This window comes from Crocodylus porosus, unplaced genomic scaffold (genome assembly GCF_001723895.1).
Source record: "Crocodylus porosus isolate Cpor-Errol unplaced genomic scaffold, CroPor_comp1, whole genome shotgun sequence".
Lineage (NCBI taxonomy): Eukaryota > Metazoa > Chordata > Crocodylia > Crocodylidae > Crocodylus > Crocodylus porosus.
The window spans coordinates 12,635,518-12,651,124 of NW_017728924.1; the positions used below are offsets into that span (position 1 = coordinate 12,635,518).

General features: G+C 42.4%; 1 protein-coding gene across 5 annotated transcripts in view; it reads left to right on the forward strand.

The window, feature by feature from the left end:
• Positions 1 to 15,607, forward strand: part of ARHGEF9 (Cdc42 guanine nucleotide exchange factor 9) — a 327,093-nt gene that overhangs the window by 209,175 nt on the left and 102,311 nt on the right. For all 5 annotated transcript variants that reach the window (XM_019540350.1, XM_019540349.1, XM_019540353.1 and 2 more), the window contains one exon: positions 5,735 to 5,914. In XM_019540350.1, coding sequence (XP_019395895.1) covers positions 5,735 to 5,914 — 180 coding nt within the window. The remainder of the gene's footprint in view (positions 1 to 5,734; positions 5,915 to 15,607) is intronic.

Sequence of the window (15,607 nt, forward strand, 5' to 3'; positions counted from 1 at the left end):
CACACACACACACACACACACACACACACACACACACACACACACACACACACACACACACACCCCTACCTGTCAATGCAACCCACCCAACCCTTTTTTGGCTCAATATTTGATGGGCTCATAAGATTCTCACTAATTCCTAGCATTATCCTAGATCAAAGTGCCACAAGAACAGCCTTATATTGTTGTCTAACATATATGGACACAAGGATGGGTAGTGGCATGTGGGATTAAATGGAAAGAATTTGTTTATTGATGTCTTTAGGCCTCATAATATCCTTCATAGGATCATAAGAGTTGTAAATCTGGAAGGGGCTTCATCTAGCCCAGTTCCTTGTTCTTAGGAAGGATGAAGTACACCAAGACCATTCCTGGTGGACATTGTTTCAGGCTTCTTTTCAACCTGTTCAGAAAGGGCAGTTCTGTAGCTTTCCTAAGTAATCTGTGTCAGTGCTTTACGGTCCTTATACTTAGAAAGTTTCCTCTAATATTTAACCTAATTTTTTTGCTCCAAAGATTTGAAGCCAATAACTACTTCTCATACACTTGGTAGACAAGTGAATGCCTGCCTCTCTATAACAACCTTTTAGATAGTGGAAGACTATTGTCATGCATTGGTGTGTTTCATTTTTGTTATCAGACAGGAAGCTCTTTCTCTTTCCAGCTACTTATATTGCAGGGATCATTATCAAGTTTGAATCAGTTGTTTTAGACTAACTAGTTGGTAATCTCTGCTCTTATGAGTCACAGGTTATCTGCAGCCATAAGGTCCCTTTGTGGAGCTGTGGCTAAGCCATAGTGTTAGGACCCTGGTTTGAAACTCCTCATAGTTTAGGCATGTCCTAACCAGGTTCTAGTCTGGCTCAGGAGCTCCAGATACAGGGGCTTCCCAGAATGTTCAGTTCTTCAACTGGATTTTCTTAGACGTTTTACTATTGATTTCTGGCCCTTCTCTAGTTCACTGTATCCTGCTGCTGCTGCAGGTGTCAAGCCCTGTCTCTCTAACCCTGCCCTGTGATTGTTGGGATGTTTTGTGGATGCGACGTGATGTCTCACAGCATGAAACGTGGGTAGAATTGGAGCTTGTGGAAGCTTGAAAATTCCCATCCTATCAACATCCTCTTTTGTTTTAGACAGTGCTTCGTTCTGTGTCCTAGAAGGCATTGCAGCCCTCGCTGAAGGCCTGTACAATGAGACCCTCATTCCTTTGCTAACATGTCAGGCTGAGGGTAGGAAGGAAAACTAGATAAAGAATCATGTGGCCTTTCTTCCGTCCTGTGGCAGTGAAAATTAAAGGTGAAGGAACTCCAGGCTTGCCTGTTTGCAAATGCCTTACAAAGTCACTTCAGAAACATCTAGTAAAAGAATCATTCAGATCCTTCCAGTGTTAAAGAAAGGAAAACGTTAGAGGAGTACCCGTCCTTATCTGGCTCATAGCAGGTGTTTTCATCTACCCCAGCTGCCCAAGTTACAGTTCTTAGTGCTGGAATTGTTTGCATGGGGCTCAAGTCACTGTACCCTGAAAAAGCGATAAAATAGCTCAAATTCAACTCCTCTGAAGTTCTGAATTCAATGCACTGGCATCTGTACACATGGAAGGACAGTGGATGGATACAAATTGTAGAAGGAAGGTGGAATTAAACCCTTTCTACAATAACTGTGTTCATGGGTCATCTTGAATGGAAAAATGAGATGAGACACAACATGAGATTACCAAAGGTAGAGCATGCCAGACTAACCTGGCATCTTTCTTTAGTAAAACAGCTAATTTTGTAGTCAAAGAAAATGCACACATTCATCCATGCCCGTGCCCTCATACAGACCATGGCCATAAAGTACCCTATGGAGCATACCACAGATAAAGAATAGGAAGGTCAAGGGCATGATCAGTGTCATGCTGCTGTGGTGCTTGGGGGATTTGCTGTCTATGCTCAGATGATCCAAGAAAGAGAACCAAAAGGTGAAAGTCTGTGATCCTTTGCAGTCTGACCTAGGGAGAAAACAGTACTTTTCTGACCCCAAATCTGGAGTGAGAGCACACTTGGATCATTTGACTTCTGATGTTCAAAGCAAATTAGTTCAAAATAGACCAGATACGTGCTGCTAGGATGATCCAAGCCTGATTTTCAGGATGAGATTTCAAGGATTTGGCTTGAGTACTCTGGTAAACTGAAGGTTGAGAGGGGATATGATTGTTTTCTATAAACACAGGGAGGTAAACATTGAAAGAAAGGAAAAGAGCTATTTCATATACAAAGACCATTGGCACAAAAGCAAATGGGTGTAGTTTAGCTGTAAATAAATGTAGGTGGAAATAAGGAAGTTTCTAATCATCAGAGGAGTGAATTTCTAGAACAGCCTCCCAGTAGTAGTGAGGTGAAAAAACCTATCAGTGTTAACGTGGAGCTTGATCACTTTGTGAAAGGTGTTACATGACTTGGTGTCCGAGACAGCAGAGGGCTGGACTTAATGACCCATAAGGTCCCTTCTTGTTCTCTGCTCCAGAGAAAAGTAGGATCCAATTTAATATTTGGTTGAGACAGCAGTGGGTAGGTTTTACTTTGCTTAAGATTTTAGAACTGGAAAGAGCTAACAGTACAATAGTGTGTCCTGAGGAGATACTGTCCGTGATTCAGCATGATGATGATCTTAATGTACCCAAGAAATGTACATAAAGGGGGAAGTGAGATAAACCACAGACTTGGGAGTTAGATCTAGATTCCTTTCCAGTGCTGGCATTAACTTGTGTGGCACTGGTCATTTCACTTCATCTCTTCAGTACCTTGGTCCCCCCATATGTAGGGAGGGCTACTCCTTGATTCATCTTAAGGCTCATGCCTCTGAAAGCCTTCGGGAGTCTCAGATGTGTTAGGGAAGTACAAAGTATTAATATAAGGAAGCACTGCACTAGTTCTCATCCCAGCTCAAGGCATAGGCAAACAGTCAGTCATTTAAATGAAACATGTCATACAATTTATCCAAAACATTATTTGTAAGTATGAGTTGAGTTTCTTCAGCATTTCAGTTTTGTGAGTAAGATTTAAAAACATTGAATGAATGAATGAAGGAAAACAGCATGGAATTCATTTAAGAAATTATTCAATAAATATTATGTTTACTATCTCTAAGGCTTCTGAAGGACATGCCTGTAAGACATGCACTGTAGACCCCTAGGCCCAACAATCAATCACCATAACCCTTCACCACTTCTCCAGACCAATTATTGCTTAGCTACCACAGTGCAGTTTCTAAGCCTGGGCCAATGATGTGCTGAGGATCTGTATGGTACTAAATATTTTCAACTCTGATTCAATTTATTGGGACCTGAGGATTTTCAACCCCTTGCAGAGGGAGCTCTGCACCACATACACAGGCTTATAACATCTGCTTTTAAATTAAATACATTTTAATGCTTGAAGTTGCCCTTCACATGGGTACATTAAGTTCAATGCCACCCTACTGAAGGCTTGATATCGATGTCCCCTTATCAAGGGATTCCCTTATTTCTCTTTCTTTTTTTCTCCTGTTATGAGATTGCAGACAATCTGTCTTTGACAAGTGTATTGTGAGGCCTAGAAGGTCCTATACCTCAGAGTTTTGTAGGCAGAATATTTTTTCTTCACTTGGCTCTTGATTTAAAATAGATGAGTTGTTTTTATTAGCAGTGTGTTTAGGTTTACTAGTCCATTGAGGCTGGATGTATTTCAGGAACCTGTAACTCCATTATGAGAAGATACTACTAGCTATTGGTCTTCTGCCTTTAGAAAGAGGCAGAAGTGTGGTCAAGTGATCTGAATATAGGACACAGAGAGAGTCAGACTTCTGACTATATGCCCTGTCTCTGACTGACTTCTTCTTCAACTTTGGGCATGTCTCCTTCAATTTCCTCATCTGTAGAAAGTAAATAAATGATCTTACCTTATTTTGCGGGGATGTGAAGAGGGAGAAATAGTTAATGATTGTATTGTGCTTTGCAGATGAAAAGCACGGTAGAACAGGATCACATTTAGCTGTATAGATCAAGTTAGGGTGCCTAATAGGTAAAACAAGATCAGGCCCAATTGGCTTCATTTTCCATGTACATTGACTCTGGTAACAGATGGGTTGAAATGCCAAGTCTTCATTACAAGTCTGTGGCGTTTGGCCTCAAGCAAGGGTGTAAATAAGGTCCTTAAAATCTATTGACTGAACTGTCTGTGGTGACCTGAATGCTCATGTATCCTTGCGGTGAGAACCTATGCAGTGGTTGTAAAAGATTTACTGCAAAAGCACTTACCACACAGGCAACTTTTTATTAGACATTTTTTACAGGATGAACTTGTAAAAGTGGAGTCAGAATCTTGTAACAGTTACCAGTCCCTGTGCTCTTACATAGTTTCTATGATGGGTTGTTTTCTCTCTGCCTTGCACTGTTAACTTAAATGGAGTGGTTGCAGAATCAGGTCTCTTGCCGGGTCTCTTGCCTTCCAAGCTGACATTGGGATTTGGAAGTGAACCCATATCAGCCATATCTAAAAATGGCTCAGGCTGGTGAATTAAAGAGTGGGGTTTGAAAAGGAGCTCCAAGAAGAAACTAATTGGTGCATGTGAAGTTATCCCTTCCTAGCATGGTCACTGAATTCAGTTCGCTCATCCTGTCTTATTGCTTGGTGCTGCATTCATTCAGTGGACAAAGAATAAGCACACCTTATTACCCCATTAAAAACATCAATATTCTCATTTAGATGTGCAGGGATTATGTTTTATGTGATTAGTTCTTGTGGACATTAATTAACGGGTTGTGGGAGATTCAGTAACTCAAAAGACTACTAATGGAAAGAAGCACCTTTCACCTCTAAGTCACTGTGGTGGCCCAGTTCAAAAGAAACTGAGTGCTTCATATAAGGGATATCCACTGGGGCCTGTAGAAAATGAGCCTGGTTACCTTAGTCTGATTTCTAGTGAATAGGTGCCTGGATCATGAAACCCATCACCACAATCAGCACTAAACTGGAACTCTCAGTAGACAGAGCAAGGACTGAATTAGCTATCGAGACAGATGCTCCCCTTCAGGTCTGGGTTGGGACGAATTGGTAACGTGATACAGTTCCATGCTTCACTTGCAGTGTGGACAGAAAATTGCAGAATCCAGCGGTGGTCCATTTGTCACAAGCAATAAATTCATGTCACGCACCATGTTAATTGGAAAGCTTACAAAAATTACAATCTGGACTTGTATGCGAATTCAATACGCCATTAAGATATCCTTTTTTTGCTGAGTGAGCTATGGTATTGTACTGTAGCTAAAATTCTTCAGCAAGAGGCCATAAATACAGTATGACATGGATAGGGACTCCAGGTCATATGCTCTGCTATCTAAAGTATACATGAAAGCCTAGTCTTTTGGAAAGCATGTGTGTGCATACGTGTGTTGTAGAAGTGATGTGGTGGTGTGGCTTATTATATGTGTTGGGTCTGATCCTGAGAGATGCTGAGCCCCTGCAAATACTGTGTACTTCAGCACCTCTCAGCATTAAGCCCACAGTGATCACAAACAGTATATTCTGTCTGTGTAAATCACTGCAGTTTGGATTAATGTATGATTACTGCATATGGGGGGAGGCAGTTATAATGATACTGAATGGGGAAGAATTGTTTTATTCTTGCTGAGTTTCTTTTTTTTTTTTTTATATATGAATGTGTCTATGTCCATGGACAGACCTCTGCTGACTGTCTCTTGTTCTGTTTTTTAAAGCTGATCAGTGGTGGTTCTATTGTCAGTGCTGAGGCAGTATGGGATCACGTCACCATGGCCAACCGGGAGTTGGCATTTAAAGCAGGAGACGTTATCAAGGTCCTGGATGCTTCCAACAAGGACTGGTGGTGGGGTCAGATTGATGATGAAGAAGGATGGTTTCCCGCCAGCTTCGTAAGGGTGAGCTATTCTCCTTTTCTTATCTTACTCTACTGGATTGTTACTGTTGGTGGTGATCTATGGGCCTGACCCTGCATTCCTCGCTCATTAAAAACTCCTGTTGTCTTCAGGGGGAGGTTGAGTTGTGCAGTGAATGTAGGACCCAGCCTTAGAGGTTAAATCCTGGGCATTTCTTCCAAAAACACAGCAAAACTCTATAACCTCCTCCCAAGTGGGGCGGGCCAGAAAACAGGAATTCTGCTCCTCAAATAAATTAGAGGTTATGAAATTTGTTTTCATTCTACATTAAGAAGAAAAGACAATGTTTAGAAATGTTTTGATGAAACCTGAAAAAGCAGGGAAAGACAGAGCAAGAGAGAGATGCACCTTGGGGCACTGGCCTGTGATGTGGGAGACCCAGAGAGTCAGACTTTGTCCTTCTGGAGCTGTTCTGCCTTCTAGAATTCATTAAGCATTTGCATTTGTTGAAAGAGGGACTGACTTAAGGCAGTCGTGGTATGTAGGACACCTAGACTCAAGCCCCTAGTCTTCTTGATTGAGAATAGGGACTTACAAAAACTGTTATGTTCCCACAAACATGGTTTGGTTTTGATGCATTGTTCTTGTGTGCTTTAAAATAGAAAAGACAAAAAATCTACCAGATGTACTCACAGTCATCCTTTCAAAGGGACGTGGAATGATCTTTCGTTGTTTCCTGTCCTATACTGAAGCAGATTTTTTGCTACATTCATCCAGCTCTCACAGGGGCTAGAAGAACCCACTGTAGCAACACAATGCTTTTCATACATAGGAAAGCTACCAGAACCCACTTAATTTATTTATTTAGTCTTTAAGAGCAAGAGCATGAGAGGACACCTTCTTAGCTATTGTCACTGCCTGCTGTCTTAATAGGATTGTTTCACAGGCTTCTTCAGGGAGTCAGGAGCCAGCTGCCAACTTAAACGCCTCTCCTCCTCACTCTTTCTCTCTGTGATCTGATGACGGTAATCAGGATCAGAGCAGGCACAGCCCTGCTCCCATTATGTATAGATTGGAGGGAGATAGGGAACAAACAGGGCAACAGGATTGGCTCCCAGGGATCCTAACCATAGGGCTGCATCTGCTAGAGCAAAGCTGACATTGCTACAGCAGCAGTGGTAGTTTGGGGAGGTAAGCCTTCACTTCATTATGTCCCCCTCCAGCCTTACCCTCATGTACGGTGGCTGGCATACCCCTACATTCCTCCATCCCTGCCCTAGGTGATCAGTAAGCTGGCTACATCTCTGATTGGTAGGAGTTTAGGAGACATAGTGCAGGTACGCACAATATTTCTCCCCCATTAAGTTATCTGAAGTGGCCTCTTTCCTTTAACTTCTCAGGCAAATTGACAAGTTCATGGAAGGAGAAGCTGCTCAAATGAAATGTGGCGAAGCCCATGCAACATCCAGAAGTTGTGCTCTGTCCCTCTGGATTCAGTCCACTTTCTTGCCTTTCCTTTTCTTTTTTTTGGGGGGGTGGGGGGCCTCAGGATCAGCAAGACTTTCTTGCATTGAACAATTACTTCTTGGTGATCTATAGGAGGCAATGTTCAGCAACACCTGACCTACGTGCCCTTTCTCCCTCTCCCCCTGCCCCAGTCCTCACTCAGCCTTTTGTTTATGGGACCTGAATGTGCTCCTGTCAGTCCTGATGAGCACTAAGAGCTAGAGATCTGTAATTGGCATGAAAACGTGGCCACCTGAATGGTCATGTCCAGCCTGACGGCCAAACTAAATTTCCATTCTCTCATTTTGTGTAGTTCTGCTTCCAATGAAACCATTAAGAGTTCTGAAAATTGATTTTTCTGTCACTTTGTCAAAATAATGATCCAGTCTGGGAGCATATTCCCCATCTGTGCTGCAAAGAGCACCTGCAATTAGAAAGGTTGAGTTTTAAAAATCTAATTTTCTTTATTTACATTTGTTTAACATTTCATTCAACTCAGTGAGTAAAATTAGTTTGGTAGTATCACTTTGTCAGTCGCAGTCACTAAACCAGTACTGTTGTACATGGGTTGCAGGGGGAAATGTTTAATTAAAGTTTTATGTAATCATGTACATGTTTCTGTTCATACTAGGTTTTATAAACAGTCCCATCATCCACCATTCTGCCCTCTTTTAAGCATACAGACACAAATCCATTTACTTTGGGCCCTGAACTCATTGATCATTTGAATCAAGCCTCTTAATAATTTAGCTGCCCCTGAATCTATTCAAATGGTAGAAAGATGACTTTAGAAAACAAAAAAGACAAAGCAGATTGGAAAAATGCATCAGATTTTGGATTCATTACAGCTTAATAAAATGGATTCACACTGCAAGTAACCCTGGTGTGCCAAGGGAAGTGGTGACCTTTAAGTGCAAGTTACTTGCAATGTCATTTAGTGTTACAGCCTCGTGGCCTGACATTTCCCTACTGACATCAACTTTCCTATTACCTTCCTTGGGGGAGGATCAGTTCCTCTGATTGTGAGACACTTGTTCAATGGGCTTTGAACCCAGAGTCCCAACCTAGAAGTGAACCATGGGCAGTTGACAAGGGAGGCCAGTCTTCCCTGCTGTCACCACACTGATAATTAAGATTTAAAGATGGATACAAGGCATTTCGAAAAGACACAAGCAGAAGACTGCCAAGGGGCAGCTCTGCAAGAGAAGCCACAGGGGAAATCCCAACATTTCAGTTTACAAAACAGAGATGTGTCTTCCCTGAAGTAAATCTAGCTGTAAGCTGCCACATGCCAAACCATCTTGCCGTTGTTTTTGAACTGTGAAAACTGATGCTATTTGGGCTGTAAAGTTCCCCTCTTCTGGACTGGCTGAGGTTGCTACTAATCTCTGGCTTCTTCATTTCTATTCTTGCAAATTCTTTTTTCTTCTTCTTTGTTTACTAAGAAAATCTTCAAGCCTGTTTCTTACCAGGTGACTGCTACAACTTCAGGGGGTCATCTGGTCCAATTGCTGTATCATTTCATCAGCTTGTAGAAGAAGCACTACCTTCTATAGGTTTCTGTGGGCTTGAGAGTCTACATGCACATCTCTTCATTCACCCATCAAGAGCCCTTAATCCAGTGCAGATTTAGTTTTTCCTGCTCCTCCATCCTCTTCCTTCACTGTGTACTGTATAAGAAACTGACTATTTAACAGAAGGGATTATGCTTTTTCCATCTATTTATTTTGAGCTATATATTTTCTCGGTGATTGCTGTACTTTGTGGCCACCCAGAGCTGTTCTGATTTTACTTAGATGTAAAACATTGGTGGTTTCTTTTTTATATTCTTAGTTTTAATCAAGCCATTATATGAAGGACAAAACTATATAGTAAGCAGAGGATCAAAAGCAATATGACAAATACAAACCCAGATCGCAGAGGGACAAGACTGATCGGAGTACTTAGAAACACTCTGGGAAGAATTTCATGAGGGCACTGTTTTAGAAAGAAGGAATTTCACAAGGCAGACATGGTACATGGTGTTAGTAACAGGCAGATCTTAAGGTTTGGAATTTCACTATGGGGATCGAAAATGTCGATCCTTATCAGAACCATTTGAATATTTTCTGCCCTAAAAACCCCTGTAACTCTTAATTTCCATTAACATTTCTGGTGCCTCTTGACTCCTCTGAGACCAGGTGGGCAGTAGCTGGGGGAAAAAAGAAGCCAGAAATAGGGGAGGGGAAGCCCTGTACCATAGTGTGTAATAGGTAGTGCTTCCTGGAGGTAACTATCCTGTTCTCATGGAGAGGAGAGACAGCTGAAACTTCTGAAATCATTAGAAGCAGACATGTACTCCACAGTTCTTCAGATTGTTGTCTAGATAATGTGTGTGGTTTGGATCAGACTGAAATATCTACCACATAGGTAACTGCATGCTGACAATTAAACATCCCAGAAGAGAGTGCAGAAGAGTGCAGGAGTGATCTGATAGGGTGCAAGTGTCAGCCTTGTTTTAGCTGCATGCTGTCGAGAGAGTTTCACGTGAACTGACTGGGATCTGACACAGCAGGACTTAGGTGTGGAAAAGCAGGATGAATTTTAGTAGCGATTCCATAGTTTTACAGCAGCAGTATAGTTGGCCATTGGTGCCTCTTCTACACTGTAGAGGGAGGTGTTCCTTCACTTCTAGCATTCGTACAATAGCATATGCATGAATGAGCCTGCTGCTGTATTTGCATGGTATTCCCTGGCTGGCTCCACCACAGGCCAGTATGTCCAGATCCTATTTGTGACCTCAGAAACGTAAGGTGGGCAGAAACATATGTGGGCAGAAACATTCAGGTACTGCAGAATTGATGATCACCATGCAGTAGGCTTCCTCCAAGGGTACCACAAGCTCCAGACCCAAACTGTTCTCTCTGCTCCATTGCTGAGGAGGACTTCTAAGCCAGACGGATGAAGCCCTGCAGCTGAAGTACTTGTCTTGCTGAGCCAGAAAAGAAGGGGTTGATTGATTTATAAAACATTCCAAGAAAACAGGGTGTGTTTGGGGATATATTTCCCAGTACCTAAACTTCAGTGATTCTCAGTTATAGCTCTTGAGGAGAGGTGGGGAGTGATGTGTAGCCCTCGAAGCACTGAACCAGGACTATGTAGAGACTCCACATGATCAGTTTCCTACATTTATGGTGAACACGTGCAAGTGCATTGATCACCTTTGTTCCACCTTGTCATTCTCAAGGTTTCCCTGGCTGTTGCTGTTCTAGGCTGATGTACTTGCTAAAATGCTGCCTTGACCCACTTTACTTGTCTTCTAGTGAAGAGGAAGCGCTAGATAAATCCTTGCAAGCTTTTAAAGTACTGTTTATAGAGACATACTAAATCGAAGTCTTGTTTAAGTGCTTAACAGTTCATATGCTCTACTTGGTAGGTGTGTTTAACTTTTATTAATGGGAGTTATGATTCTTCTTTCTATTGTACAAATATTATTCCAAGGGTCATGCCTGGCTGGTTTTTTCTTTCCATCTTTTTTCCCCTCTGAGCTTTATCGTATGTAGACAACTTGTGAGGGTAGCCAATCAACTTTCTGTTTTTCAGTCTCTGATTGTTATTAGAACATTTAGCATTGGTCACTATAGTACATGGGTGAGTTTTCAGAAGGTAAAGGAAGGGGAATAACATGTAGGGCACGTTCACCTGCTTGAGAAATAAAATGATCCATGCTGCAGTGTCTTCTCTACAATCCATGTGTTGTAAAGCATGTATGACTTTCCTATGGCAAATCTACCAAAAGTGTAGCTTTTATCATTCTATACAAGTGTGAATGGCACCAAGGCATCATGACAGCTCGAAGCAGATGATGGATTTTTAAAACCAGGTTGCCTTTCAGCAACCATGTATTACAGATGCAGTTAATGCACTTGAACATTCAGCTTGGTTCAGTTGGATAGCTGAAGTGATGTGGTGGTGTGGTTATATAGATAACGGTTGACGGAAAGGGTTGCAAAGTGATATGTCCTAAAATCAAGCCCAGAAAACACAAGTCCATTGAGCCCAGGCCATCTCTTCTGCAACATGTGTACACAGTAGGAAGGAAGATCCCATGTCTATTTATTAGGGTGGGAACTTTTCTTCACCTGTCTGTTTTGCTGCATTTTTGCAGTGCTCCACATGATGTAACTGCCTGTATGTAATTGCCTGTATTAACTTTCTCCCATGCTATGCTGAAACATCACACACCAAAGGATGCTGGCTTTTAGGAGCTTGATGGGCTAAGTTGCACTGCAGTGTCACTAATGTGGAATACAACTGGAGGGTGTCATAATTTCTACTGCAAGTGGAGCTAGCAGTGCTGCAATCTTGAGCCACTCACTATGGGGTGATCTGCAGCAAGCATGGATTGATCCAGTGCCCTTTGAAGTCAATGGAGGCCTCTCCATTGACTCCACTGAGTTTTGTCTTGGGCCTTTAGCCTACAGGAAGCAGAAGGAAGAATCCCAGAGCAGAGAATACAAGCTTATTTGGGGGGAGATATATACATTCAAAGATATATATAGTACATGGTCACTATGGTACATGGGCAAGTTTTCACCCATATACCATAGTGACCAAACATACAGAGAGAGAGAGAGATTTCACTACACAAATGTGGAGTACAAAGTTGCCTGCCTAGGCTTCCTGCTGCCTGCTTCTGCTTTTTCAGACCCCAGTAGGGGGTATTTCTGAGCTCAGGAAAGGGGACTTTTGACCCTAGTAGTGAAATAATTAGGAAGTGAGGAGGAATCTGAGATGGTTTATGAGGCTTGAAGGGCTGCACTGCAGGAGGGGGAGCCTTGGGTAAAAGATCAGAGCTCAGAGAGATGATTTTGAGCTAGGAAAAAGGTTGGATTCCTAGCCTGGAGAAAAAGCATGGAGGAGGCTGTATTGAAGAGAGCTGAGGGGGCCTGGGAGGCCCTAGGCAAGACTGAGACTGGTAGGACTGAGAAGAGAGGAAAGGATGGAGTCAGGCGACGGTGTGCATGGGAAAAGGCAGACTATACAGACCTGGAAGGGAGGGTGGGGAAAAGTTGGAACTGAGAGAGAACAGGGAAGGGGTCACAGAGAAAGATGCATTGATTTTTTCCACAGTACCCTCTACTGTCAAGTGTCCCAGTTTATCATTCTGAAACCCTTTGTCCCATTGCCTCTTGTTTTTACTTTGTAAACATAATCTGCCATCAGAGAGGGGGAAATGCTACAGTATTTGTCTGTCTGAATGGCAGCTTCTCCCCTCCATTTCCAGAGCCAGGAAAAGGTAAAGAACTTTAGTTTCTGTCTGGCCCCCACCATCAGACAGCTTCTCCCAAGCAGCATCTTCTTGACCCAGCAATTTGTACTGGATATGATGATGTATGTTCATTGTTTCCCTAGGGAGCAGGGTCTATCTACATGCCCTTCTAATCAGTGTAGCAAATCCTACGGCAAGAATATTTTCTTTGTTATTTGCCTGCACACTGCCTCCCACGTTAGGGCTCTGATCCTCTCTTGAGGTTTTTTAGGTGCTGCTGTAAAACAAATAAGCAATAATTATCAGGTTAAAGCAGAAGAGTCATAAAACTGGAGCTCTTACAGAAATGCACAACATGTAACTGCAGCTGTATGGGCAGCCTGATCATGGCAAAGGCTAACCACAGGCTTGTGGCTTGAGGAAAACAGTTCATACCCTGAAGTTCAAGGCATTGCTTAGTGAGCTAGAGGATTATAGGGTAAACTAATTAGACTTAGCTGAATACGCTAGCTTGCTTATGTACAGTTTGCAAAGTATCATACCAGGCCTCTGAGTTTTGTGCTGCTGATGTGCACAGAACTGTGACACTAGTTAGTTGTTAACAGAAATGTTCATAAAAGTTGGGCTGCTTCCACTAGTTGTAGTTATAGGGTCACCAGTGAGTGGTGTTTCAGTTATTTGGCAGCAATGCTTTGAAAGGGCCTTCTTATATCATTAATCCATCATATTACTCAATTGTGTGCTAGAATCCAAATGACGCATTATCTTTTATTTGTGTCTTTGCATATCTCTGACAGAAGGTGATTAATAATCTTGGTGGCTGGTAATATGCTGGTTTTACCACATACTCAGGCTATTATGAGACCTAGTGTGCATTCAGGAAAATGCTTTTCTATGTAGCATATGCATTCATTAGTTAAAATATGTAATAATTACAGGTCAGCTACTGTTGGAACCATGCCACTTGGTTATTTCATACAGCATTTGGGAATAGCTGCAAATTAGTAAGTCCCATTTATATAGGTTTTATGCAAATTGCATGTAATATTAACCAGCACAATGAAACAATTGCGTAGCCTCGACTCAAAGCTGGGATCTTAAGTTGAAATACATATTTATCATTGGATTCTGTGGATTTTTTTTTCTTTTTTCCTGCCTCTCTGAGCATTGTTGTATTCCAGTACAGGTCATAGGTTCTTAATTAAAGTTGTGTTTTAAAATGAGCATAATGTGGGGCACACAGTTCTGTTCCTCTTTATGTAGGGGGCCTTTCAGCGTGAAATTTCACTTAATGTTAGTTTTTATGAACTCTGAATTTTCTCTGTAGCTTTTTGTTCAGATTCTTTTAATAAATTCGTAACAAGGAGTGTTTGAAATGGTCCAGGGCTAGAATTCTGCAGAACAGACTCAATTTGTTTTGGCAAGGGGTACCTCGGAAACAATGGATGGCATACAGTGCCTTTTTACTTCAAAGGAGCGCTTTGCTTATTGTTTTTCCATGGCAGAGGTGTTTCTGAAAGTATTCCATGCTGCTTTAAGGCTGTAGGGCTACAGATACATCCTGGATACCTACTGGGTTTTCTTCAAGGTGAAGCAATTCAAGCTGGTGATCCCAACTTAGGTCCTGCTCCTTGCCACAGTGACAGCCTTCCAGTGACAGTAAGGGGCAGTCTCTATAGAGCTTCTAAGATCAGAATAACTGGCAGCAATGACAGGCTCTCAAGGGGATTGTCCCCCAGATGTCCTCCTTTGAGTGGAAGGCACCACAGCAGAGCATTACTTCCAAAAAATGCAGCTAGGGAAAAATAGGGATCCCAGGTGGAACTGGAAAAAGAAAGCAGAGGAGTTTGAAAATGTTCATTTGAAACTTCTTTGGCCTTCATCACCAGGTGCTGTGAGCCCAGCCTTGCTGTAGCTGAAGCGAGTGAGTGTTGTGCTTCTAACTTCCATGGAAGCAAGTCCAGACTTCCTCTGAGAAGCTGCTTCGCCCTGTGCTCTGCCATGGTAGCTAAGATCAGCTAAGGTGCATTTGCTGAGAGTCCTTAGATTTCAACACCTGGGGGATACCAGTCCTGTGCTCTCAGCAGGTTCTTTGCTTCTGGACTTTGCCACTCCTAGCCCAACAGTGATGGAGCCTTTGGGCACATAGGATGTGGTGCATGGTCCAGCTGTTCACACAGGCTTCTGTGGGATGAGACAAGGTCCTTTCATGTTTTATTAGGCAGTTGAAGTTACTTCAGCTCTCTTACTGTCATCACCTGCAGACTGAGACTTCTGCATTGTGGCTTTTATTCTTGTACCCTGTGACCATCTGTTTGCACCTTTTAATCTAATTCTCCTTCTTTCCCTCCTGGTTGCCTGTCACACTTCTTATCTGTGTCTGTCTGTCTTTCTGTCTACACATCCATTAAATTCCCAATCCCCAGGATGATAACAGACTGCCAGAGAAAACACATTTCTATCAACCAAATGATACGCAAGCTGAAAGGCAGGTCAAGCTTTATGCCAAATCCAATTTCCATTACAGCTTGCAGCCAATTAAAAATGGCAGAAAAATGGTCCATGAGGATGGGATCAGAGGAACAGCATGGTTTTGCTCAGTGTACTCAGTCTACAGCATTCATGAACAACTTTCAAACTTCTGAGATGTACATATATTCCCAACCTCACAGTTCCTGATTAGAAGGGTCTCCAAGATGCATGTGGTTTTGTGAATTATTAATGCTTCAGTTTTCTGTTGGGAACTCCTGAAAATCTGACCACTCATTTCCACTCGGGCTGCTTGCTCAGTCGTAGGGGAAAGCTCAGTCATCTTTCCCCTCGACTCAGTTGCGGGGAAAGAGACTTAACAGTGGGGGTCTACTACAGACCACCCAACCAAGAGGAAGAGCTAAACCAGGAATTCTGAAGTCAGCTCACAGAGGTAGTTAGGTCAAAGGACATGGTCATCATGGGTGACCTGAACTTTCCAGGCATCT